The sequence below is a fragment of the Ursus americanus genome, chromosome 2 (genome assembly GCF_024610735.1).
Source record: "Ursus americanus isolate L20-20 chromosome 2, mUrsAme1.1.p, whole genome shotgun sequence".
Taxonomy (NCBI): domain Eukaryota; kingdom Metazoa; phylum Chordata; class Mammalia; order Carnivora; family Ursidae; genus Ursus; species Ursus americanus.
This window is the reverse complement of record NC_142128.1, coordinates 67,106,945-67,131,545: the sequence shown is the minus strand read 5'-3', so window position 1 is coordinate 67,131,545 and position 24,601 is coordinate 67,106,945. Positions and strand designations below refer to the sequence as shown.

Sequence of the window (24,601 nt, the reverse complement as noted above, 5' to 3'; positions counted from 1 at the left end):
GCTGTGATGTGAGTAGTTGAGACAGGTCCAGTAGCTTCATAAAAGAAATACTTAGTACTTTATAGAGGGGTGGGAGGGCTTCCTACCAAACCCACGGGAAGCAGCATCAACAGCTGGAAGGAGGAGGGTAGGTGATGGAGAAAGAGGAGAGTGCAAGTGCCCTCCCTTTGTTCCTCCTCCCCCTGCAGGGAATTCCACGTTGCATCCTGGGAGTTCCCTGTCTGATTTGAGTTATGTGCCGAGGGCTGAATGAGGCCAACAGTGTGTGACAGCTCTGGACCTTCTCTTCCCAGCCCGACCCCAGGCTCTGCGAAATCTATTCTGCCCCTCCTTGCCCAGAGCGGGGCTTCTGGGCTAGCTGGCATAATGCTGCCAGGCAGGGGCCAGAGAAGTCTTGATGGGGAGACCGGATAAGTCTCCCTGGGCCTGCGAACCCTCCCTGCTCCCCCCCCTTCCACCTTGCCAGGAGCCCTTTGCACTGCATTCCTTTGGGAGCTCAGCAGAAACTCTTGCAAGTACTGTGTTGTTTTGAACTTTCTTATTGCCTTGCCTCCACCATCAGCTGGGGCTGGGAAGAAAGATAGCACTCCCTCCTTGGCTGAGCCAGACGTTGCGTCTACCCTTGGAAGTAGGGCTTTCGCTCTTTTTATTTAGCTCCGAGGTGTGAGCTACCAGAGAGCGTGACACTGGAGGGACGCACACGCATGCAGTGTGGGAGCAGGTGGCCAAGCAGAGGGCTGCGGAGGGCAGACAAGGGAACTTGCTTTCTCTGCGCCAGTGTGGAGGGTTCAGAAAAGGCACAGAGCGGAGGGCCAGCCAAAGGGAGACATGCTGCCTTTCTGAACCGGGAATGAGGAAGAGGCCGTTCTCCCCGAAGTCCGGCACCCTCTTGCTGTGACCCGGGGGAGACGGCTTTATCTCTAGGGGCTGGAAGTCCAGCAGGCTGAGAGCGCATGTCCGAGCTGTGGGTGCAGTAAGCTGCAGATGCTGACGTAGGGGAACCCCTCTGTCTCCTCAAAAAGTGGCATTCGGTTAAAGCCTGTGGTCCCTGAACCGATTTTAAGCTCCTTCTCCCCTTTGCCCCCAATCCAAGGTGTTTAAGGTAGGACTTGAAAGGCATTCTTTCTTTCTTTGGACTTGAAAGGTATTCCGATGTCTGTTCTCATATACCAAAGTGGACTGCCTTCGAATCAACCCAGAGAAACCGCTCCCTTGTACTATCTGTGTGGGAGAAGATCCTGCTGTCTCTTTGGCAAGGTATCATCACTCAGACAGCTGGGAAGTCCCTCATGATGTCTAACCTCGCCCCACCCTCTCTGGGGCTGAGCTGGTTCTCATAAGGGGTGCCTCTGCCGACAGTCCTTGGCGTCCTGGGGAGGCTGGCCGTGGCCCTGCCCTGCTGGAGCCAGGCCACGGAGGGCTGGGCCTCAGCCTCTCCTCCCAAGCGCTGGTTCCCTGCACAGGCTCCCAGCAGACACAGATTTTCCACTGCTGCCTGTTCCATCTCCTGCCAGCCTGGGCAGGGGCCATGTAACTCCCCAGCATGGGGTGGGGGCGATGACTTCACAGCCTGACATTCTTGTCGCCTCTCCCAGCTCATGTGTTCAGTCTGGTTCTTAGGGCCAAAAGTACTCCTGATTTGGGTGGGGCTTTTTCTCTCATGTTCTTGGGGACAAAGATTCCTTTCGTTGTTTTTTTTTTTTTTTTTTTTTAATGTATTTCTAAGGGAAATCCTTTTCCTGTGTTTCCAGCATTCTCTCCCTGCCAAGTGTTCCTTCCCCTCTCCAGGAAGCTGTATGAGTATTTGAGAAGCAACGGCAGAAATCAGGGACTAATACCCTCTCCTTGGCTAGACGAGTATTTCTGTGAAATTACAGCTGCAGAGAGCAGGGCCTGAGAGCCTCTGGGGGCAGGAAGAATGGAATGGAAAGCCCAAAATTGGGATTGGCTGAGCTCCCAGTCCCCGCATGGCTTTCCCGTGCCCTGCCACATGTCAGGGCGAGGATTCCCAAGGATACTAGGCTTACAGCCCTCACCAGCCCCTCCCTGCCCCAGGGCACGCTGGGAACTGGGACAGCCACTTGCCATCTTAAGGTAGCCAGTGCAAGAGCTGCAGGTCGCTTAAGGTGGAGCAGACAGAGGAGAGGAAATGGCAAAAAGGAAGTAAGTGTGTGACTCTGAGAGCATCCAGGCAGGAGCAAGGCCTGACCTCTTTTGTTTTCCTTAATGGGTCTTGTTTGGTTTGCTTGGGTCCAAAAAGGCCATCATGGGCCTTTTATCATGTACAAGATCCATTGGCTGGACTCGGACGGGCCTGGCGTCACCATCTCTGAGGCCAGGAAAAAGGCAGGACTATTTCAGCGCAGGTGCGAACAGTAGGAACAGGGCCGATGGGCTTCGAGGCACAGAAGAATGTGGCACATGGGCTGCTGTGCTTGGAGGAAAGCAGGGTGACCGACCATCCTGTTGGCCTGGGACCGAGGGGGGGTTACGGTTTCTCCGGGGGCAGGAGCATCAGTGCCCAAACCCGGGAAGTCCCAGGTACACCGGGGCCAGTTAGTCACCCTGGATTAAAGCCTCAGTGCCCTGCAACTGTGGCCACACCCCAGGCCCCTCGGCGTGTAGGCTGGCATCCAGCTGCTTCCCGGGGAGTGGTGTAGACTCTGCCACAGACTAGCCGAGCAGTTACATAACCTCTCCGGGCCTTCGTCCGCTCCGAGGTAAAATGGGGTTCACCGTAGCTGCCACAGAGGGTTTGCGGTGTCTGAATGAGAAGACGCGAGTGTGCCTGCTGAGGCATCTGGCACATAGTAATCACTTAAATGTTAGCAACCTGATTTATTACTCATTCATTCAGTTCATTCGGCACGTTTGGGTGCGTACGATGTGCCAGGCACTGCTGTAGACCTGGGGAACAAAGACAGAAGTCCTGCCCTTGTGGAGGGCGATAGACAAACATCCAAAGTGAACACATCATATAACGTATGAGGGAGAAGGCCTGTGGAGGGGAACAATGACACAGGATAAGGGGCTCGAGAGCCCTGGAGCAGAGAAGCCACGATATTAGTAGGATGGTCAGGGTCGGCGTCACTGAGAAGGTGACGTGTGTGCAGAGACCCCAAGGATGTACGAGAATGAGCCCTAGCCAGTGAGGAGCAAACTGAGCCAAGGGAAGGGCTCGTGCAGGGCCCTGAAATAGAAGCTTGTCTAAGGCACGGCAGGGAGGCTCGCTGGGCTGGAGCTCTGTGAACAAGGAGCAAACAGTAGAAGTTAAGGGCTGGGAGGCCAGGGGCTCTTAAGGGGCCTTACAGACCATCATCATAAAGGCTTCGGGGCACAGTTTCACTCCCAGTAAAAGCCAGCAGAGCATTCTGAGTAGGGGAGTGGCAGGGGTTGAGTTTGAAAAAGATCATTCTGGCTGCTGTGATGGGAGGAGACTGGGCACAGGACAGCAAGGGTAGGAGCAGGGTGACCAGTTAAAGGATGGTTGTCATCACCCAGGCGAGAGACAGCGCCAGCTTGGACCAGGATGGTGGCAGTGGAAAGTGACACGTGAGTGGACCTCGGGTATTCTTCTAGATAAAGCTGCCAGGATGCGCTGGCTGAAGGGATAGAGTGAGGAGAGAGAGAGAGGAGGTGAGGGTGGTCACGGGGTATCAATCTGAGACCTGGGAGGGCAGGATGACCTCGGGGGGGCTTCTAGTCAGACCTTTGTCATCGCTGCTCTTGTTTTGGCCTCCACTGGGCTCTTGGGAGGTCCCTTAAGATGGTCTCTAATTTCTGCTGTCTGCTTCACCCTCACAGTCGTCTACTCACCTTGTTGGGGGGAGTGGCCTCTCCTCGGTGCTTCCTTGAGAAATGCCCCAGGAAGGTGAACAAATGGTCAGAATTCCTATTTCCCTCAGGCCAACCTGGCCTCCAGGACAGCAGCCCCAACCTGGCTCAGCCTCGTGCTCTCAGGTCCTCGGGGAGAAGGAACCAGCCAGGACCCCCCCAGCTGTTCTGCATCTGACTGCCTGGGGGTCAAGATGCCCTGCCCAGAAACGCTCCTTTCCCAGGCCCTTGCTTTCCCTTCCCACTGGGAACCTGACTTCCCAGAGCGGTGGAGACAGGGAGCCTCTGGGAAGCAGCCCAGTTTGCTTCCAGTGCTTTGGCCAAACCCCCTCCCCCGCAGAGCTCGGCTGTGCCGCTCAGCCAGAGGCCAGGGTGGTGCACCTGGGTGGCATGACGCAGGAGGCCCCGGATGAGAACATCGGCTCTGCTCCCCTGCCCGGCTCCCTGTTTTCCCTCTCCGAAGCACTGGCCCACCAAAGTGGTCTCCATTCCCCGACCCCACAAGTGTGGATGCAAGTTCACCCCCCGCCCCCACTTTCCCTCCACATAGAGTCCTGTGTCCACCCTCCCAGGCAGTTGATGGTCTTGAGTACTTTGAGTACTCCCCTGATGGTTTTGTTTTTTGGGTGGAGAAAGGGAGGCCGTCTCAGACCCTGCAAGCAATACCCCTCTGGGGGACCTATTTTCCCATTTTCAAAGCCTTTTGCTATCCAAATGTCTTCCTTAGGTCTGACCCAAATCTCTCCTCTTGCCGTGTAAGGTACCACTCTTGGGTCCTGTTGAGTGGAGATGCAGAATAGAGGTTTGTCCACATGCCACGCCCCGGTCCCCACCTGTGGAATAGCCCCTCACATGGACCCGAGTATGAAGAAGTCCTCTGGCCTCGGCATCTCCCCGTTCTCCTTGCAGCGGCCCGTCACCTGCTTTCCCTCATGCCCTGTGTGAGGCTTGGTGGAGTGCCCCTGTCCTCGGATCCTGACTCTCCTCTGCGATGACCTTTTTCCAAGACAAAGGTTGCCCCACCCTGCCTCTGGGGTGGGAGCCCATCGAACAGTGCCACCGGCAGCTTCAAGTGCCAAAACCCCGGCTTATTTGCTGCCGTGTGTAAACAACTTGATAAATGCCAACTGGCATTAACTGAAGTTTTAGGATTTCCCTCCTTCCCTGGCAGCCCAGCAGAGGGGCCCAAATATAAGGCCCGAAATAAAGAAGGCCCTGGAAACAAGTCTGCCTGTCCCTCCCCTGTCTGGGAACATGCCTGGAACATGCGTGCACACGCAGTACGTGTGTGTTAATGGGGAGCAAGCGGGTAACCAAGGACTGTGTACCATCTGACTTTGTGGCTTCACCTTTTGTTCTCTTTTTATTCGACACGAATAACAGTGCTTCTCTTAAAACCTAACTTAGTCTTAATAGTACTTCTCTAAATGCACAGTACTTAACAGAGTGATAGTACCTCTTAGCGCTACGTGTCTGTGTCCGTTTGTGGGTGGGTGACCGACAAGGAGGGAGTGTGTGCTGCGCGTGGACGCCCGGAGTGGGAGTCTGCAAGCCCCTCCTGTGGATCTCCTCAAGCCCCTGGAGCTTGGAATCAGGACGACTGGTTGGGCCCTGTCTGCTAGGCTCCTAGCGTGACCTTGAGCAGAGAGCGCTTCTGCCGGGCCTTTGTGTGTGAGCCAGCGGATGGAAGCCGACTCTGTCTTGAAATCAACAGCAGCAGATACGTGTTTAACGTGAGAGAAACGTGTTGTCGGCCCCAGGAACCGTTTGAATGTTTGTGTTCTTAGCGCTGGAGCCTGCAGGCTACTGGTGAGGAGGAGGTGAGATTTCAGATCCGGGGAGCTCACCCTGGACACTAAGAGCAGTGAGTGGCCCCTTGTGACCACCTTGTCCCAGTTTGCCCATTTTGAGACTGAAGGTTTCACAGCCCTCTGCGTCCTGGGCAAATTGAGGGGACTGGTCACCCTCACTGGATCTCCTACTCAGGCAAAATAGGAAGGGGGGGGTGGTCTTTATTTAAAGAAGTCTTTGGACCGCCTTCTCCCATCGTTCATTTCTTCTTACCTGCTCCTCCCGCTCGTATCTCCCTTTCAGGTCTGTCTGGGAACCCTGCGGACCTGGAGAAACGTAAGCAAGTGTTTGGACAGAACTTCATCCCCCCCAAAAAGCCCAAGACCTTCTTAGAACTAGTGTGGGAAGCCCTTCAAGATGTCACACTCATCATCCTGGAGATCGCAGCCATCATCTCCCTCGTCCTGTCCTTCTACCGCCCGCCTGGGGAAGAAAATAAACGTGAGTGTCTAGAACAGCCCAGCGTGACTCTGATCCGTGTTCTTTCCACCCCCACCTCGTTGGAACCCCACCTGGTTCCAACCCCATCGTGGTTGACAGGTTGTAGCTTAAAGGTTTACTGCACTCTCCAGGGTGGGTTCTCCAAAGAAAACCAACAAGTAGCTAGTCAGCCATTCTTCAACCCATCCTGATTCCAGGGTCTTCTTCGCCTTCTCCCACCAAATCCTTAGGCAGAATATCAGAAGAGCTTTACCCTCACCCGACCAACAAAACCTGCTTCTCAAAGTGCCCCCCACCAATTATCTGGCATTATGGGAAATAGCAGTGACCTAGAGCCCAGAGCAGAGGGCCTGGCCTTGTTGGGAATCATAAGTTCTATACATATGACTGGCCAGTAATTTGTACTGACATGCTTTGTGCTACTTACTCATTAATTTCTTTTGGGCTAACGTAAATACTTATATTGGCGATGACATGGTGCCCAACCCTGCTGTCCTCCAGTATCCTCAGAGGATAACTCCTCTGCCTAAGGGTTGTATTTTCTATTATTCTCTTTCCCTGACTTTACATTCCAGGGGGTTGTGGAAACACTCCTCCCATTTTTAGTGTCCACCATTGCCCCCGGGTGACCCTTACCTTCTGTCCTTTCCCTGGGCTAGAGTGTGGTCTACCTGTAAGTAGCCCAGAAGATGAAGGAGAGGCAGAAGCCGGCTGGATTGAGGGGGCAGCCATCCTGTTCTCCGTGATCATCGTGGTGCTGGTGACTGCCTTCAATGATTGGAGCAAGGAGAAGCAATTCCGGGGGCTGCAGAACCGCATTGAGAAGGAGCAGAAGTTCTCTGTGATCCGAAATGGCCACATCATCCAGCTGCCTGTGGCTGAGATCGTGGTGGGTGACATCGCCCAAATCAAATACGGTGAGAGCTCATGCTTCTCGTACCTATGTCGTCCTCCCAATCTGAGGGCTGGGTCCTTTGGCACAGGGGGCTGGGAATCACTGAGGACCCAGAAAGATAAGACCCCAAATGGCGTTAGCTTCTAAGTTAGTTGAAAGAGGTTGTTGAGAAGGATTCAAAAAAAGAAGAAAGTCTCCCCGAAGAATGTCACACCTGTACCCTGTGTGTCTTAGGGTTAAAAATACATAATGTTGAGGCCATGGGAAGGTGTTGAGGGATCAGTCATTGTTGGAATTTATAAGGAGTCTTGTCCCAGGTTGTCAGAGATGAAGGCATCTTTCAGAGGCTCTCCAGGTACCCCCTGGGCAATTGCCCTATAGATAGGGCCCGTGGGAGCGTCCCTAAGATGGGGTTGGATGGTTCCCACCCTCTGCCAAGCTCTTCCCTACCCTCTTTCCCTGTTGCCCCTTACCCTCTGCACACTAGGTGACCTGCTGCCTGCAGATGGGATCCTGATCCAGGGGAATGATCTCAAGATTGACGAGAGCTCTCTGACTGGGGAATCAGACCATGTCAGGAAGTCCTTGGAAAGAGACCCAATGCTGCTCTCAGGTATGGCCGCTGGCTGCTCCAGGCCTTGCCCTCTATTCTGGCCCTGCCCCATCTCCTTCCACTAGCTTCATTCGGGGCAAGAGCATATTAGTGTGTTGAATACAAGGTTATCAGGCAACTGAAAAGAGGTTCTCTATGAAGGAAGTGCTGTAGGGGCCTTGATAGTGCTGGTTAGCGGTGGGGATGGGGGAAGGAGGCTTCCCCTAAAGCAGTTAGACACATTTTTTCTCCTTACCCCCCAATTTGCTTGGTCTATTTGAAATGGGCCCAGCTCTTGACCTTTTCCTGCTATCTGCTGAGTATATCATTATCCATGGGGGAGGAAGGAAGAGGGACCGTTTTTATCTAAGTTTGTGTTCCACACCAAAGCTTGGTTAGGTATAAAAAATAACACTCCTTCCATCTCCTTTCTCATATAGGGACCCATGTCATGGAAGGTTCTGGCCGGATGGTAGTGACGGCCGTGGGTATCAACTCCCAGACTGGAATCATCTTTACCCTTTTGGGAGCCAATGAGGGAGAAGAGGAGGAGAAAAAGAAAAAAGGTAAGGGCCATTTGGGATGAGACTATGTCCCCTCCCATCCCCATGGACAGCCTAGGAAACGAGGGACGAGACCTGGCTGGAGTGCCTGGTGGGAAGAATCTGCTGGATGAAGATTGCAGATAGCCAAACTTCTTGCAGAGATAAAGATGGCGAGCCTGGCTCTGATGAAAACCAAATCAGGTCGCCTTTGAGCCTCGGCTCCCGTGTCTGTTCGTGGGTTGTAAAGGCGTGAGATGTAAAGCTTGCCCCAAATGAGCCGGCTAGGTGCTGCGGCCGCAGCAGCCCTCTGTGCAGTCCCCCAGTGCTTGCTCCTTCCTCCCGCAAACGTGAGGGAGGAAGCAAACATCCAGGCTGAGGGAAGACCGCTGAAAGCCTGGGCTGTCTGTGGAAGAGAGACACAGCTAGGACAGTGGGAACACAGAGGTAATGTCTGCCCCCAAAGTCAGTCTCATCTTTGCCGTTCGCTTGCTCCTCAAGGAAGGACAAACAAGGAAGGTGACCAGAAAAAAGATACTAAGAGAGCGACACCTTTTCCCTCAGCATTCCTTCTTTCCTTGGAGAAGAGAAGGATTTCTGTCACTTGGCTGGAGGACCGTCTCAGGCTGTTTCGTGGAGGGCAGTTTATCGGAAGGAGACAAAACCCATTCCCTCGGGAACTAGACTGTAGGTTTTTGCAGCTGCCTGCAGATGAGTGAGGAGGGAGGTGGCCTGGTGCTGGTGAACGGACACAGAGACACCCTTCAGAGCCTTTGCCGTCAGGCAGAACCGGTTCCAACCTCTCCCTTTCTAACCCCTACCCCATTTCTGCAAGTGATGGGCCTCGAACCGGGAGCAGCCTCTCAGCAGTCTCTGTGCTCTGGGAGAAGGCGGCCCAGGCGTGGGTGTGTGCTCACCTGCGTGAGGGGTCTGGTCCGCATCCCGGGGAGCCCCATGCGCCCCGAGTGAGCGTGGATGTGAGCAGAGACGTGAACTTCCTCTACATTCCCTTCCCCGCCACTCCACCGTTTTTGCTGTGGCCCTTTTGGGCTCTGAGCAGGACCGACAGATTGGATACCTGATCTCTTAATAGACACCTTGGGTCTCCACCCCACTTTTTTCTTTCTTGTTCAAACAGGTAAAAAACAAGGAGTCCCCGAAAATCGCAACAAAGGTAACCTCTCCACCCACTCATTTACCATCTCTCCCTGCCCACACTCAAACCAGACCTTTCCAGGCCATCTGCCTTCTCCCTTTTCCTCTCCATAAATCTGTTATCTGCTGCTGGGGCCCCGATGCCTCATCCTGAGGAAGGTGCAGAGATTTGGGGGTGGTCTCCGGGTCCCGATCCCCATCTAAGACGGGACAACAGCACCCCCTACTGTTGTGTCACGTCCCCTCCCGTCAGGGTTTCTCTTGGGGAGCACTTGGGATTGATCTGCTCTTCCCCAGGGCGCTGAACTCCCTGCTTCACCGCCCTAGGCCGGATTTAAACACCCACGGTCATCCGGTCATCCGTTTCTGGGCTAGAAGACTTCAGGGTCCCGACGATGGAGGGAGTCGGGGTGGGCAGTCCCTGCACCCTCCTCTTGCTAGCTTCCTCATCGGTGTCCTCTTCTGGTCTGGATCCTTCTCTGCTAGTCTTCTTGGGGTGCTTGGACAGAGCCTGTTCTCTGTACCTCTCCCCACCTCCTTTGTTCTCGCCGTCTGTCTTCTTCCTCCCGATCTGGTGTGTGTTTCTTTTTTGGTGGCTGTGTTTACATCCCGTCTCTGTCTTGTTTGTGAGTCTGACAACAGAGACAGTATCTCAGGAAGGGCATCCTAAGCAAAAGGGCTGAGCTCCACAGGGGTGAAGCTGGGGGGGAGGTGGGAACCGGCGAGAATGGCTCTCTTGAGACAGCTCCTGGAGATTTTTTCCTTTGTACCCACGTCATAGTAGTCTTTAAGAATAAAGTCATCACGTCGGAGAAGCAGGGCTCAACAGGAATAATTCTTTAATTTTAGGTCTCTTTAACTCTTCTTTGGAAAGCAAAATGGATTTATATGTCTGTCTTTATCCCTCTTATTCCAGAGGGTCCCTCTTACCAGCTTCTTCCCTCTCCCCCAAAAGACTTCACCCTGTACCTCCCCACTCTGTCCCTCCCCACCTTCATCAGACAGGGGAGAAAGGGCATTTCCTTCCCCAGTCATTCGACTGATATAAGAAGGAACTGGAAAATACCCTGTTTGGGGGTCTGTGTTTCTTCCATGACAGTCTATAGGGAGAGAGAGATGAACCTTTTAACAGAGCAGACTAGGACCCTTCTGCTCTGGAAACATCTGCCAGCCTTCCCCGGCAGCCCCTTTCTGCACTAAAGATTGCCTATTTTAAACACTGAATTCCAGGAAGGATGGTTGTTGGTAACAGCACTTAGTGGCATGACTAATCGTCTTGCTGGAATAAACCTGGCTTGGGGCGCCGAGGTGGTGCCAGGAAGCGGCCCCAGACGAGGAAATCCATACCCTAAAAGCACTCCCGTTTCATCTCCCGTTGTCAGAATATCAGTCTAAAGACCCTAGCCGAGGGTAGAAGGCATGGTCCTTGCCTGGCATGGGGTGAGAGTGGCCAGAGCTGACGCTGGGCATCCGAGGTGGATTCCGGGAAGGAGACAGAGGAGTTTTGGTTCCCACGTGCTTGCTCCTCTGTGCCGCCACCTCGCACACTCACCTGTCCTATTTGTGTGCACACCCTAGCAAAGACCCAGGATGGAGTGGCCCTGGAAATCCAGCCACTCAACAGCCAGGAGGGGATCGACAATGAGGAAAAGGAGAAAAAGGCGGCCAAGCTGCCCAAAAAGGAGAAGTCAGTGCTGCAGGGCAAGCTGACGCGCTTGGCGGTTCAGATCGGGAAAGCCGGTGAGTAGGCAGCGCCTTCTTGTTACTGGGGCTGCTCTGGATCCTCGCCGCTTTGGCCGTCTTCCTTCTGTCCCAGGCGGGCCGCCAGAAGGAAGCCGAACCTTCCCAGGGGCTAGGGCAGCCTAGGTGGCTGCGCCCCTCTCTCTGACACCCTCTGGCCACCACCTGGGCCTTTTCAGAGAAAAGTGTGCCCCTGTCCGTGAGGGTTAAAGACCCCGCACTCGGTCGCTTCCCTCCCAACAGAAGGGAAATAAAGAACTTGTGTCGCACAGGGGAGATTTACTTTAGCAACAAGGGGGACGTGGGCAGCCACTCACCTGTTTCATGTATTGGCTTGTAAATTCCTTTGGGAGCGAGAAGGCTCCTCTTTGCCAGCCGCAGTCCCCTAGCACAGGGCTAGAACCTGGCCTGGCAGAGCACAATGAACGCAAAATAAGGACTAGAAGAAACGGGAAGACGGTGATTTAGAGGGGCTCTTTCCAGAGGAGGGGTCACTAAAGGCACTCTTATGTATCATGAGAGGAAGTGGCTTCTCCAGCCCCGGCCTCTGCATTCTTTCTCCACCTTCTGTCGGGGGGTGGGTGTGGGGCAGGGGTTGGGGGAAGATTGCCCCTTCCATGAACACACCTCTCACGGGACCACCTTGTACCACTGTTCGATTTTCTCCTGGCCCTGCCCCTCCGTGGACCACAGTCCATCTAGTCCAGTACATTCTGCGTGGACAGTTCACCTGGGATCTTGTTAAAGTGCAGATTCTGGTTCAGGAGGTCCGGGGCGGGGCCCGAGATGCTGCATTTCTAACAAGCCCCAGGTGATGCCAATACCACTGATCCACTAACCACATGTGGAGTGGCAGGAATCTACACAGGGCACTACTGTAGCCACTAACCACGCGTGGCTGTTTCCCCTTAAGTGAATTACAGTTATGTACAAATAAACATTCAGTTTCTCCGTCGCATCAGACTTGTTTCAGTTGGTCAATAACCACACGTAGCTAGCGGCTACCTTATTGGACAGTGCGGACGGAGGACGTTTGTAGCATCACAGGGAGTTCGATTGGACAGCATTTAGTCTAACGTATTCATTCAGTTCTGGACCCCAGCTGACAGTGACCACCGTGAAGTCTCTTGCATATCAAGTGTACATGGAGGACATGAATTGCAGGTGCGGAATCAAGTGACTGAGCCTGGCACACAGGTGTGAAACATTAAACAGACCCCACCCGACCCCTCCTGTGGTCCTCCGAACCCCTGCCTCGTTCTTTAGGGAGTACAGGCTACCTGATGGCTGGCCACTGGTCTCCTCTCTTGTTTCAGTTGACGTTTCAAGCTGGGCCAGTAGAAAGTGAGGCAAGTCTGGTGCTTTGTACCACCCCGGGAGGGAGTGCTTCCTTGAATTTTGGACCCTAGGCACCTTGTTTGCCTCACCTTAGCCCTGACCCTGCTAAAGCAAAACACAGAAGAATATGCTTTTATTGATATAATCACCTCTAGCCTTGCTCGGATTCTCTTGCATCATGGGCCCCAGGAAAAGCAAAGACCCACAGTAGACTATGGTCTGAAGCAGAGCTTCAGATATTGAGCCACAGATCGGGACAGTACCAGATACCAACCCCCTCAGCCTTCGGGGTGGCCAGGCAAGCCCCCAGGGCGGTTGGAGCCCCTAACCTAGTTGCTTTCTGACCTTGAAAAAAATTCTTCCATTCACATCAGTGTGTTGGATGACCAGCTTGTCCCAGCTTGCTTGGGACTCTTGATTTTACTGCTGAGAGTCCCACATCCCAGGAAGCTGCTCAGTCTCAGGCAATCCAGAGGAGCGGGTCCCCCAGCCAGCGTGCCACCCCAGGAAACCCTCTGTGGGGAGGTGGGTGTAGGGACGGGCGAACAGATGATGGGGATTAAATAGGACACTCACCATGATGTAAATAAATAAATAAACAAGGAAGATTTTTAAAAATTTAAATCATAATTGTGTTTTGATCTTCCTTAAAAAAAAAAACTCTTTGTGCCTCAATTTCCCCATGAAAGGGGATGATAATACTAACTTATCTCACAGGGGTCTTGTGAGGATTAAATGAGTTCATATATGCGAAGTGCTTGCCTGGCCTCTATAGTAAGCACTATAGAAATATTTGCTTATTATAAACATAAATTACTGTCATCTTCTGTCTATGCCATGTCAAGAGAAAGGTCAGGAAGCACCGTTCTAAAGGTAAGCCATGTAGGTGACAGGCCAACACCATAGGGGTGTCTCTGTCAACACGTTGGGTGAGTTACCCGACGTTCCACAGCTGCGAGGGGAGAAGCCCAAATTGATAAACTCCTAGGAAATAGGCACATACAGTCACTACGTTATGAGTTGTGGAAAGATTGTAGGTCTGAGAATCATAAAATGCTGTTTTAAAAAACGAGACCAACTCCTTATTTATGAGTGAGGAAACGGGCCCAGAGAGAGACAAGGACTAGTCCAAAGCCACGAGTTGAGTTAGTGCCGTGCTGAGACCAGAACCTTTGTCTAGAAGACAAAACTAGCATCTTTCCACGCCGCCGAGAATGGCTCTTTCCCCCACACGGTAACGTACCTGCCACGGAGAACGGTTCGGGGATTCGGGTATGACCCCGGAGATGGTGGTTTGACACCTGGGGAGCGAAGGCTACGCCTCACGCCAACCTTTCTGGCTGGGGCCCCGGGGCCAGCCCGGGCGCGGGCTCACGGGCCTCGTTCCCGGACAGGTCTCATCATGTCGGCCATCACGGTTCTCATCCTGATCCTGTACTTCGTGATTGACAACTTCGTGATCCACCGCAGGCCGTGGCTGTCCGAGTGCACGCCCATCTACGTGCAGTACTTCGTCAAGTTCTTCATCATTGGCATCACCGTACTGGTGGTGGCCGTGCCAGAGGGGCTGCCGCTGGCTGTCACCATCTCACTGGCCTACTCTGTGAAGGTGAGACTGCAACGGGGCCGTCTCTTCTTTTAGGGCAGAGATGGGAGGGGACGGGAGGGTGCCACGTAGCCTCCGGTGAGAGGAGAGGCCGTCCTAGCTCCGCAACCTCCGGGGGCACCTCACCAGAGCAGGGGCTGCTGGCACCGCTCGGAGACGAGAGGACCCTCCTGACCGGCAGCATCCAGGTTGGGGTGACCCAGTAGACTCTGAAGAAGGGTCACAAGGGTCGTCTCCCGCATTTCCGTGCGGACAAGAACACGAGACGCGGAGACACGTTGGCTAAAAAACGGCCTCTCACGGATATTCGGCGAGCTCCGTCCGTCCCCTCTCAAGTCTGTTCTCATCTCCTTTGTAGAAAATGATGAAAGACAATAACTTGGTGCGACACCTGGATGCTTGTGAGACGATGGGCAATGCCACAGCCATCTGCTCTGATAAGACCGGCACGTTGACCATGAACCGCATGACTGTGGTCCAGGCGTATATTGGAGACACCCATTACCATCAGATCCCAAGCCCCGATGCCCTCGTGCCCAAGGTCCTGGACCTTATCGTCAATGGCATTTCTATCAACAGTGCCTATACCTCCAAGATTCTGGTAAGATCTTCCTTTGCCTGGACTCTTAGAGCGGGTGGTTGGAGGGGACCATTAATTTTCTCCGGACAGAGAAATTTCCTCTTATTTATTCTGCCTGAGTTGCCACCCCACAGTCCCACTTCCTACTCCTCAGCAAACATGTTTGGGGTGACCAGGGATTGATCCATGGGAGTAGAGCTGGGGGAGGAGGCAGGTAGAAATCCAGGTGTCTGAAATGCCCGCCAATCACCCTATCATGGCAGTATCTCTAGGAGAGATGAGTTTATTGGGTAAATTACATACTTTCTAGAAACTAAGAGGGGTTTCGAATACGAGATATGAGAGAGGGTGAGATACAGCACCACCCCCCTCCAGGGCAGACGAACATCGCAAGCCTGGGGTGGCTCAGGGGACCACGGTGAGCACTGACCGCCGTCTGCTTACCCTTGGAAAAAGACAAACGCTATCTCCCCGCACGGGCTCTGGGTACATACGTGAACATTTCATCAGGGGGTTCTCTCCCGGGTCGGGGCATGTTCCTCAACAACACATGCAATTTTTTTCTCAGCCTCCGGAGAAGGAGGGAGGTCTCCCGCGGCAAGTGGGCAACAAGACCGAGTGTGCTCTGCTGGGCTTTGTCACGGACCTGAAGCAGGATTACCACGCCGTGCGCAACGAGGTGCCGGAGGAGAAGCTCTACAAGGTGTACACATTCAACTCCGTGCGCAAGTCCATGAGCACGGTCATCGAGAAGCCCAGCGGGGGCTACCGCATGTACAGCAAGGGCGCCTCTGAGATCATCTTGCGCAAGTGAGCACCCCGGCCCCCTCTCCTCCCCTTCCAGGTCCTCCCCCTGGAGGGTCTGGGCGACACGCGCCCTGCTGAACCCATCTGAATGGCCAGCGAGCCCCCCTTCCAGGTGGTGACACTGTCACTAACAGCTGAGCACGTGTTCAGGCCGCGGCTTGTGTGCGAGGGCCTCGGGTGGCCCATTCTGCCTCATCGCAGCGCGGTCGAGGCTATTGTCATCCCCGTTTTACAGATGAGAAAGTAGAGGTACAGGAAGTGACGTAACTTGCTCAGGGTGCTTCCACTCGTAGTGGCGCGGCCAGGATTCAGACCTCGACAATCCCACCTTTCTCTGATCTTCTCATGTGAACCCCGAGGAATACCCGCGGGGATACTATGATTGGATGGTTCCGTGCGCACTGGCGCGCCTCGGACCTGCAAGGTCGCTTCTAGACCGCCACAATGAAGCGAGGCAAATGAGTCTTTGGGTTCCCCAGTGCATAGAAAACTCCTAGTTATACTGGACCGTAGTCTGGTAAGTGTGCAATAGCCTTTTGTATGAAAAGACAACATACATACCGGACTTTGGAAATACTTTGTTGCTAAAACTGCTCGCTCTCATCTGAGCTTTAGCGATCATCATCTTTTCGCTGGTGGAGGGTCTTGCCTCTGTACCGCTGGCTGATCAGGGCGGTGGGTGCTGAAGGATGGGCGGCTGTGGCAGTTTCTTAAAATAAGACAATGAAGTGCGCCGCATTGATGGACTCTCTTCGTGAACGATTTCTCTGTAGCATGCGATGCTATGTGATAGCATTTTACCCACAGTAATACTTCTTTCGAAATTGGAGTCGTTCCCCCTCAACCCCTGCCGCTGCTTTATCACCTCACTTTATGCACGAGTCTAACTCCTCTCTTGTCGTTTCAACGGTCTTCACAGCATCTTCATCAAGAGTAGATTCCATTTCAAGAAACCATTTTCTTTGCTCATCTGCAAGAAGCAACACTTCATCTGTTCAAGTTTGATCACGAGATCGCAGCCATTCAGTCCCATCTTCAGGCTCCACGGCTAATTCTAGTTCTCTCGCTCTCTCCACCACATCTGCGCTTACCGTCTCCCCTGAACTCTTGAACCGTGAGGGTCAAAGTCATCCAGGAGGGCTGGAATCAGCTTCTTCCAAACTGCTGTTAGTGTTGATATTTTGGCCTAAATCATGAGTGTTCTTTATGGCATTTAGGCTGGCAAATCCTTTCCAGAAGGTTTTCAATTTACTTTGCCCAGATCCACCAGAGGACTCTATCTCTGGCAGCTATAGCCTTACGAAATGTATTCCTTAAATAATAAGTCTTGAAAGTAGAACTCCTTAATGCACGGACTGCAGACTGGGTGTTGTGTTAGCCGGCATGAAAACAACATTAGTCTCATTGGGCATCTCCATCAGAGCTCCTGGGCGACCAAGTGCATTGTCAGTGAGCAGTCCTATGTTGAAAGGAATCTTTTTCTGAGCAGTAGCTCTCAACGGTGGGCTTAAAATATTCTGTAAACCATGTTGTAGACAGATGTGCCATCATCCAGGCTGTGTTGTTCCGTTTATGGAGCAGACAGAGTAGATTTAGCATCATTCTAAAGGGCCCTGGGATTTTCAGAACGGGAAGTGAGCACTGGCTTTGGCTTAAAGTCACCAGCTGCATGAGTCCCTAACAAGCAAGTCGGGCTGTCCTGTGGAACTTTGAAGCCAGGCACTGACTTCTCTGTGGCTGTGAGAGTCCTACATACCACCTTCCGGGCTGAGGCTGTGTGATCTACATTGGAAATCTGTTGTTCCGTGTAGCCACCTTCGTGAAGGATCTCAGCTAGACCTTCTGGATCCTTGCTGTGGCTTCTGCAGCAGCACTTGCTGCTTCGGCTTACACTTCGATATTACGGAGATGGCTTCTTTCCTTAAACCTCATGACCCAGCCTCTGCTGCTTCACACTTTTCTTCTGCAGCTTCTTCCTCTCTCCCGGCCTTCATAGAATTGCAAGGGGTTAGGGCCTGGCTGTGGATGAGGCTTTGGCCTGAAGGGAATGTTGTGGCTGGTTTCATCTTCTATCCAGACCCTTCAGACTTGCTCCATAGCAGCAGTAAGGCTGTTTCGTTCACAGGACCAGCACTTTTCCTTTCCTTCGAGAACTTTACCTTTGCGTTCACTGCTTGGCTGTTGGGCGCAAGGGGCCTAGCTGTCAGCCTCTCTCGGCTTTCAACTTGCCTTCCTCACCAAGCTCAATCATGTCTGGCTTTTGATTTTAAGTGAGAGACATGCGACTCTTCCTTTCACTTGAGCACTTAGAGGCCATTGTAGGGGTATTCATGGCCTAATTTCAATAGTGTTGTCTTTCAGGGGATAGGAGGCCCCGGGGAGAAGAAGAGAGAAGGGGAAAGAGCCGGGCAGTGGAGCAGTCAGAACACACAACATTATCAATTAAGTTTGCTGTCTTATATGCATATGACTCTTGATGTCCCCAAACAATTACAATAGTGGCATCAAAGATCAATGATCACAGATCACCGTAACAAATAAAATAATAATGAAAAGGTTTAAAATATTGCAAAACTTAACAAAATCCAAAATGTGGCACAGAGACATGAAGGGAGCAAATGCTGTTAGAAAATTGGTGCCAACAGACTTGCTCAATGCAGGGTGGCCACAAACCTTCAATTTGTTAAAAAAAAAAAAAGAAGAAGAAGAAGGAAGAAAGAAAACAAAAACAGTATCTGCAAAGTGCAATAAAGCAAAGTGCAATGAAACGAGGTACGCCTGTATGTAAAATGCTGGGCGCATAGCAAGTACTAGAAATGTTGGTTGTATGTTCCCTTTTCCTTCTCATGCTCAGTTCTGATTATAGGAAGTTGCATAACTTCATCAAGTGGCTAGACTGTTCACGGGTCTTTAAAGACTGACCTGTGTAGGTCCAAGGCCCATAGCTGAATTAACTGGTGCCTCTGTTTGGCTGTAGCCACCTACTTCCCATCAGCCCACCCGTGTGGAGCACACCCTATGCACCGAGTGCTGTTCTAGTATGATGCCAGCAGAGGGAGTTAAAAATGTCGCTCTGCCTTTGAGAAGTTCAAAAGAGCAGGTGACCCACAAATGGCCCTTGGCGTCACGTTCTCAGATGAATTGGAACAGACGACATGGGAGAGTCACACCCTCCGCTTACCTAGACTTTATCCACCTCCAGACCACCCCACCTTGCAAAAAGGGACTCGGCTGGACAATGGATAGAGATTTCTGGCCTTGGAACAGTGTCTGTGCGAGTAATGCGAAGTTGCCAGAATGTCTGCAAACGAGTGTAGAGGCATATTGGGTGGGAAGGGGGTGCCACCTCCTGACCCTGTGCCTCCCCAGGTGTAACCGAATCCTGGACAAGAAAGGGGACGTGATGCCGTTCAAGAATAAAGACCGAGACGAGATGGTGCGCACCGTCATCGAGCCCATGGCCTCACAGGGCCTCCGAACCATCTGCATAGCTTACCGGGATTTCAGCGACGGGGAGCCCCCGTGGGACAATGAGAACGAAATCCTCACTGAGCTCACGTGTGTCGCAGTGGTGGGCATTGAGGACCCCGTGCGCCCAGAGGTGAGGCTTTGGCTTTGGCCAAGGGGTAAGAAAACATGAAGGGAAGCCTTCCAACAGCCTCTGGCCCACGAGGAAGGCGAGTGTGATGTAATGGAAAGCCATCCCAGAGTCATGGGAACTGGGGGACTGGTTCCGTTTCTAGCCGTGACCCCTCGCAAGTTACCTAACAGCTTCTCACTTACCGGGATAGATATTTCTGTGCTCTTACTGCGCAGAACTCCTGTAGAGTGCCAAGCTGGTGGAGGCTGGCATTCTGACGGCGAATGCTGTCTGAGGAGGGAGAGGCATCGGTTTTCTCGAGCTGATGATCTGGTACCTTCGAACAGCCAGGGGGCAGAGTTAACCGGGACATCAACTTTGCCTCCAGCCACCTTCTTTCAATCAATACATTCTTGCCCAGCGCCCCTCAAATAGCTGAACCGTATTCTGAACACTAAGACATTGAAAAAGGCTCTGCTTATAAGAAGTTCGGACAGATGGGCTATGAGTTGGTCAAGGCCCAAGGGCATGGGAAACTACAAAGAATTGGTTGGGTGGAGTATGGGCCAGCGAGGTGGAGAACGGTAAGAACTTCCGCTAGAAAGGAAGACCGTGGCCAAATCCCAAAGGGGTGTGTAAATAGATAGATAGATAGATAGATAGATAGATAGATAGATAGATATGCCCCGCCAGGGTGTCTAGATTGTAGGGAGAGCAAGCTTTCATGCCTGGCTCCCGAAGCAGATTTCCTCTTCCACTCATGGTACCGGAAGGCAAATTCAAGAGTAGTATTACGGGTAGGACAGAAGTGAGGTGGCTCCAAACAGTGTAACAATGACCAGACGTAGCCCATGCCCCATGGCACTGCTCCTAGGGTGCCTCTCTCCACCACGAAGGGACCCCGGACAGGGGCAGCCTAGCAGGCGTCACCGCCCCCACCTCCTTCTCTCCCCTTGCCTTACTCTCCACAGGTACCCGAAGCTATTGCCAAATGCAAACGAGCTGGCATTACTGTCAGAATGGTGACAGGTGACAACATCAACACAGCCCGAGCCATTGCCACCAAATGTGGCATTGTGACACCTGGGGATGACTTCTTGTGCTTAGAAGGCAAAGAATTCAACCGACTTATCCGCAACGAGAAGGGAGAGGTGGGTCCCAGCTGGGAAGACCCAGGGCCTCATTTGGCACCTGGGTGGGGGGTGGGGCGGCTCTCATGTACACATCTGGGACACGCATCTGGGACTCAGGAGAAAGCGGCTGGGTTGTGTTGTTCTGTTTGCTTTTTTGAAGATCTGATTGGTTTTACTACCTGGTTTCATGACTTGAGCAGCATCCCATATAGCCAGCAGGGGGAGTCGGACCACCAGTGCATGGTTAAACTCTATCCATAGCAAACTGTTCCTTCTACCAAGGCTGCTCAGGTGGGGAAACTGGGAGTTGTCTTTCTTCTCATTCTCTTCCTTCGCAAGCTCTCTTTCGAGACAGCGTCACTGACTCTTCACGTCTTCCCGATTCTGTTCAGTCATGGGTTGCTTTTGCACTGATTTCCCTCCACCTCACCCGCCTGTGTCACAGCCCTGTGACTAGCGGGGGGTGGCACGGGTCTGCAAGAGGATGTGGTCTGGGTGTGGAGCAGACCAGAGCTTCCTGGTCTGCATAGAAACCAAACTGAAGATCTCAGAAAGCACTTTGGCCACCTGAGTCAGCAGCTAGCCCGGGCCCACCTCCTTTCAGGGGTCCAAGAAATAGGCGATTGGCTCCCCAGTCAGGAATTGGGAGGGAAATGAAGACACGGACGGCCTGAATGGTCCCCATCAGTGAATCTGCCCTTGGAGACAGCTGGCTGTTTCATCAACCCTGGAGGCCATGGTAACACCCGCCATGGGCTGTGGAATGCCAGTGCTCCCAGAATCTCAGAGCTCAGGGAGAAGTAAACTTCTCCAGGATGGCTGTGCTGAGCTTGACTGACCCGGTGTGGTCTGCTGTTGGCAGGTGGAGCAAGAGAAGCTGGACAAGATCTGGCCGAAGCTTCGAGTCCTGGCGCGATCATCCCCCACGGACAAGCACACACTGGTAAAAGGTGAGCTTGGCTCCTGACCAGGTGCCTGGGGCAGATGACAGCAGGCTGGGGCAAAGACAGACAACAAGAACCACGGGCCAAAGCAACTCTCTTGTCTTGAATAGGGAGGTCCCAGGAGAGCTCTCCAGCTCATGGCAGGTGGGGCTGGGGGCGGGGGGAGCAGACAGTTTAGCAAACATCTATATATAAGACATATAATAACGTTGTCTTTAAACATCGCATCTTGTTCGCCAGTAGTACTGTCTACTTGTCAGAGCAGGCTAAATTATTCCCATTTTGCCAGTGAGGAAGTCTGAGGCTGAGAAGACTAAGAACTTACCCAGATTGCCCCGCTGGTGAGAAGAAGTGGTACGGTTCACCCCCCAGGTCTCTGTCCTCAAATCCCCTGGCGCTTTCTCCAGCACATACTAGCTGCCTTCAGGCCCCCGCCAGGCTACCAGATGAGGACAGACTCGCAGCTCCGAGTGCCACCTGGGAAACAGTTGACAGCCTTTGGGTGACACTACGGAGCCTCCAGCATCAGGAAGAAAGAAGGAAAGAACAAAGTAGAAGTGGAGGTGGTACACACACACACTCACACACACTCTCAGACACACACACTCACACACTCGCACACCCTCACACACTCACACTTCTATGGCAGCAGCCTGGACTCCAGAGAAAGGGCATCGGGTTGTGTGTGTGTGTGTGTGTGTGTGTGTGTACATGTGCACACGTGCATGTGTGTATCTGCTGGTGTCCAGCTCTGACACCCTGATCTTCCGTCCACTCCTTGGCCAGAAGAAGCCAGCCTCCTGGGAAGTGTAATTTTCTGCTTGAACATTTCCCTCCAACTGGTTTACTTCCTGTTCCTGCTCAGGGAGCACACGGCCCTCGTTGGCTGAGACAGGATGGCATGGTGGCTGGGCTTCACCTGCTGGCTTTGGGACCCTGCAGGGCCTTTCCCTCCCCTCTCTGGGTTTCAGTTTTCTCATCTGTAAGGTGGTGGGAGTTGCTTAGATCATGGATCTCTCGGGATGCCTTCCAGCCCTCTGATTATATCATGCCTGTGGCTTCGGGCTGGCTGTTACTGGACCCTCGGCTTCTCCCTGTTCAGGGTGCTAGGCCTACTGGCCCTGGAGGCTGAGACACTTGCCCTCCCCCAACCACCAGGGGGCAGGAGAGCACCATCCACTCTAGTTGCCCGAGGGCTGCCGGGTGCCCAATGAGCCGACCTCCCCCCCCCTCCCCCCAGGGGCCTGGTCTCACTCCTTCCTGTGGTGTGGTTGTTTTCACCTTAGCTGGACTCCTATGTATGAATGACCTGTGTTTCTAAGCCTGCTGCCAGGGCGAAGGCTGGACAAGGTGCTCCTCCAGCCCTCCCTCTAACCCTCAGACACCTGAACAGAACGAGGCTGACCAGTAGCAGCTGACAGATCTGTTGGCGCTCGAAGAGGGGTCACACTTTCAACATGCTGTAAAGTGAGCTTGTCACCGTCAAAGAAAGAAAGAAGGAGAAGCAAAGGAAGGGAGGTGGTAGCAGGGACCAGGGAGGAAGACCCAAAAAGAGCGTCTGTGGGGAACAGAGGGCTTGCCGCACGGCCCGCGATGGCGCATGTGGGCTCACTGGTTGGCATCTGTTTTCCCAGGCATCATCGACAGCACTGTTGGGGAGCAGCGACAGGTGGTGGCTGTCACCGGTGATGGCACAAATGATGGGCCGGCTCTGAAGAAAGCAGACGTTGGTTTCGCCATGGTAAGTAGCTCGGCACACTGTCTCTGCCTGCACGCTGCCTTCTCTACCCGGAAGCCAGGACAGGCCTCTTGCAGCCTGCCTCTTCCTGTACCTTCACCCCCACCTTGTGCTTTTTTCTCTGACGCCGTCTCTCCGGCTGACCTGGCTGATAAAAGTCTGTGTAACGGGAGATCCATCAAGTATGAAGACTAGATGACCCAGGCAGGGAAATCATGATGCCTCATTTCCAGGCACGTGGTGGTGTTGTCTGGCTAGGCACACCATAGAACATTCAGGTTCCCTGTGAAGCATGTATTCCGTGGCCAACACTGTTCATCCCTTGGCTTTTCACCTGTGAGGCCAGGAGCATCCGAATCACTTGGAAAGTTCATTTAAAATCACGTATTCCAAGGTTCCACAGGTGGCTCTCTTGACTCAGTAGCATCTGGGTAGGTCCCAGAGATGTTTGGCTTTTCCTAATGGCCACGCTTGTTGATTCTGATGTTGCAGCAAATGTGGAAGCCCCCAGAGGACCAAGGACAGCCTCACACTCAAGTGGCTTGTGACTGTAAGCCTCCCATGTGTATTGAATGATTGGTGATTTTTAAGCAGTGGAAGGAGATTTGAGAAGTAATCTGTATTTACGGTGCTTCCTTGAACAACAACAAAAACATTGATTCTAGGAAATACAAGAATACACAGAAGCAGAGAGAATAGTTTAATGAATCCCCATGTACCTGTCCCCCAGCATTAGTTATCAACACCTGGCCCATCTTGTTTCACTGAATGTCCCCCTGACCCTCCCTTCCCCCATCTCCAGCTGAACTGTTCTGAAGCAAATAAAGGACATCATGTCATTTTCGTTTGAAAGAATGCTAGTCTCCTCCTCTGATAAGTGTGCTTCCAGGGCATCCATCTAGGAGAATCGTACCACCATTGTCTCACAGCAGTTCGAGCCCTTACTATCATTAGTCATCTAGTCCGTTCCCCCATTGCCCCAAGTGCTTCATAAATTCTCTTTATCTTTCTTTGTCCAAATCAGATTAAAGAAGATCCGCACACTGCAATCACTTCTGTGTCTCTTCGGGCTCTTAATCTATAGCAGTTTTTGAAGCTCCTGCTCCCAGCTGGGCCTGGAAACTTACAGAATTGTGGGTTCTCAGGCCCGCCCCAGCCCTCCTGGGTCTAAAAGCTCAGAGTCGGGGCCCAGCAATCTGTGCTTTAACAAGCCCTTGACATTCCTGCCACACCCTGAAGCTTGCGAACCGCTGGTCCTGTAGGATCCTTGTGTCAGGGTTCCCGAAGACCAGCCTCTACTTTTGTGGATTCACTGGAAGGACTCATAAGCCTCGGCATAGAGTTGTACTCAGGGCTAAGGTTTATTGCATGGATGTAGTAAGGGAGAAAGCCATAGGCAGAGTCTGGAGGAATCCACATGCGGGCTTTCTGCTCTCTCCCTCCGTGAGGGCTCACACAGAGCACACTCTTCCCCTGGCAACACACGTGTGATGTTTCTACCCAGGGAAGCCCATCAGAGACCCAGCGCCCATGGTTTTTATTGGGGTTGGTCATATAGTCACTTTCTGCCTAATAGGTGCTAAGATTGCGGACTCCTAGGGGCGCCTGGGTGGCTCAGTCGGTTGAGCATCCAACTCTTGGTTTTGGCTCAGGTCATGATCTCAGGATCATGAAATCGAGCTCTGTGCCAGGCTCCACACTCAGCGGGGTGTCTGCTTGAGATTCTCTCGCCCTCGCCCTCTGCCCCTCCCCCCATTCGTGCATGCTCTCGCTCTCTCTCCCTCTTTCAAATAAATAATTAAATCTTTTTAAAAAAAGAGAGAGA

The 24,601-nt window shown here is 52.8% G+C and overlaps 1 protein-coding gene across 6 annotated transcripts in view; it reads left to right on the top strand.

Moving 5' to 3' along the window:
* ATP2B4 (ATPase plasma membrane Ca2+ transporting 4) overlaps positions 1 to 24,601 on the top strand; it is a 95,121-nt gene that overhangs the window by 49,095 nt on the left and 21,425 nt on the right. For 4 of the 6 annotated variants that reach the window (XM_045787600.2, XM_045787605.2, XM_045787601.2 and 1 more), the window contains exons 3-15: positions 5,929 to 6,126; positions 6,786 to 7,043; positions 7,509 to 7,634; positions 8,054 to 8,179; positions 9,294 to 9,329; positions 10,889 to 11,050; positions 13,783 to 13,997; positions 14,353 to 14,595; positions 15,143 to 15,384; positions 18,751 to 18,982; positions 19,933 to 20,112; positions 20,957 to 21,044; positions 22,673 to 22,779. In XM_045787600.2, the coding sequence (XP_045643556.1) occupies positions 5,929 to 6,126; positions 6,786 to 7,043; positions 7,509 to 7,634; positions 8,054 to 8,179; positions 9,294 to 9,329; positions 10,889 to 11,050; positions 13,783 to 13,997; positions 14,353 to 14,595; positions 15,143 to 15,384; positions 18,751 to 18,982; positions 19,933 to 20,112; positions 20,957 to 21,044; positions 22,673 to 22,779 (2,213 nt within the window). The remainder of the gene's footprint in view (positions 1 to 5,928; positions 6,127 to 6,785; positions 7,044 to 7,508; positions 7,635 to 8,053; positions 8,180 to 9,293; positions 9,330 to 10,888; positions 11,051 to 13,782; positions 13,998 to 14,352; positions 14,596 to 15,142; positions 15,385 to 18,750; positions 18,983 to 19,932; positions 20,113 to 20,956; positions 21,045 to 22,672; positions 22,780 to 24,601) is intronic. The other 2 variants (XM_045787602.2, XM_045787604.2) reach the window with 1 other exon arrangement.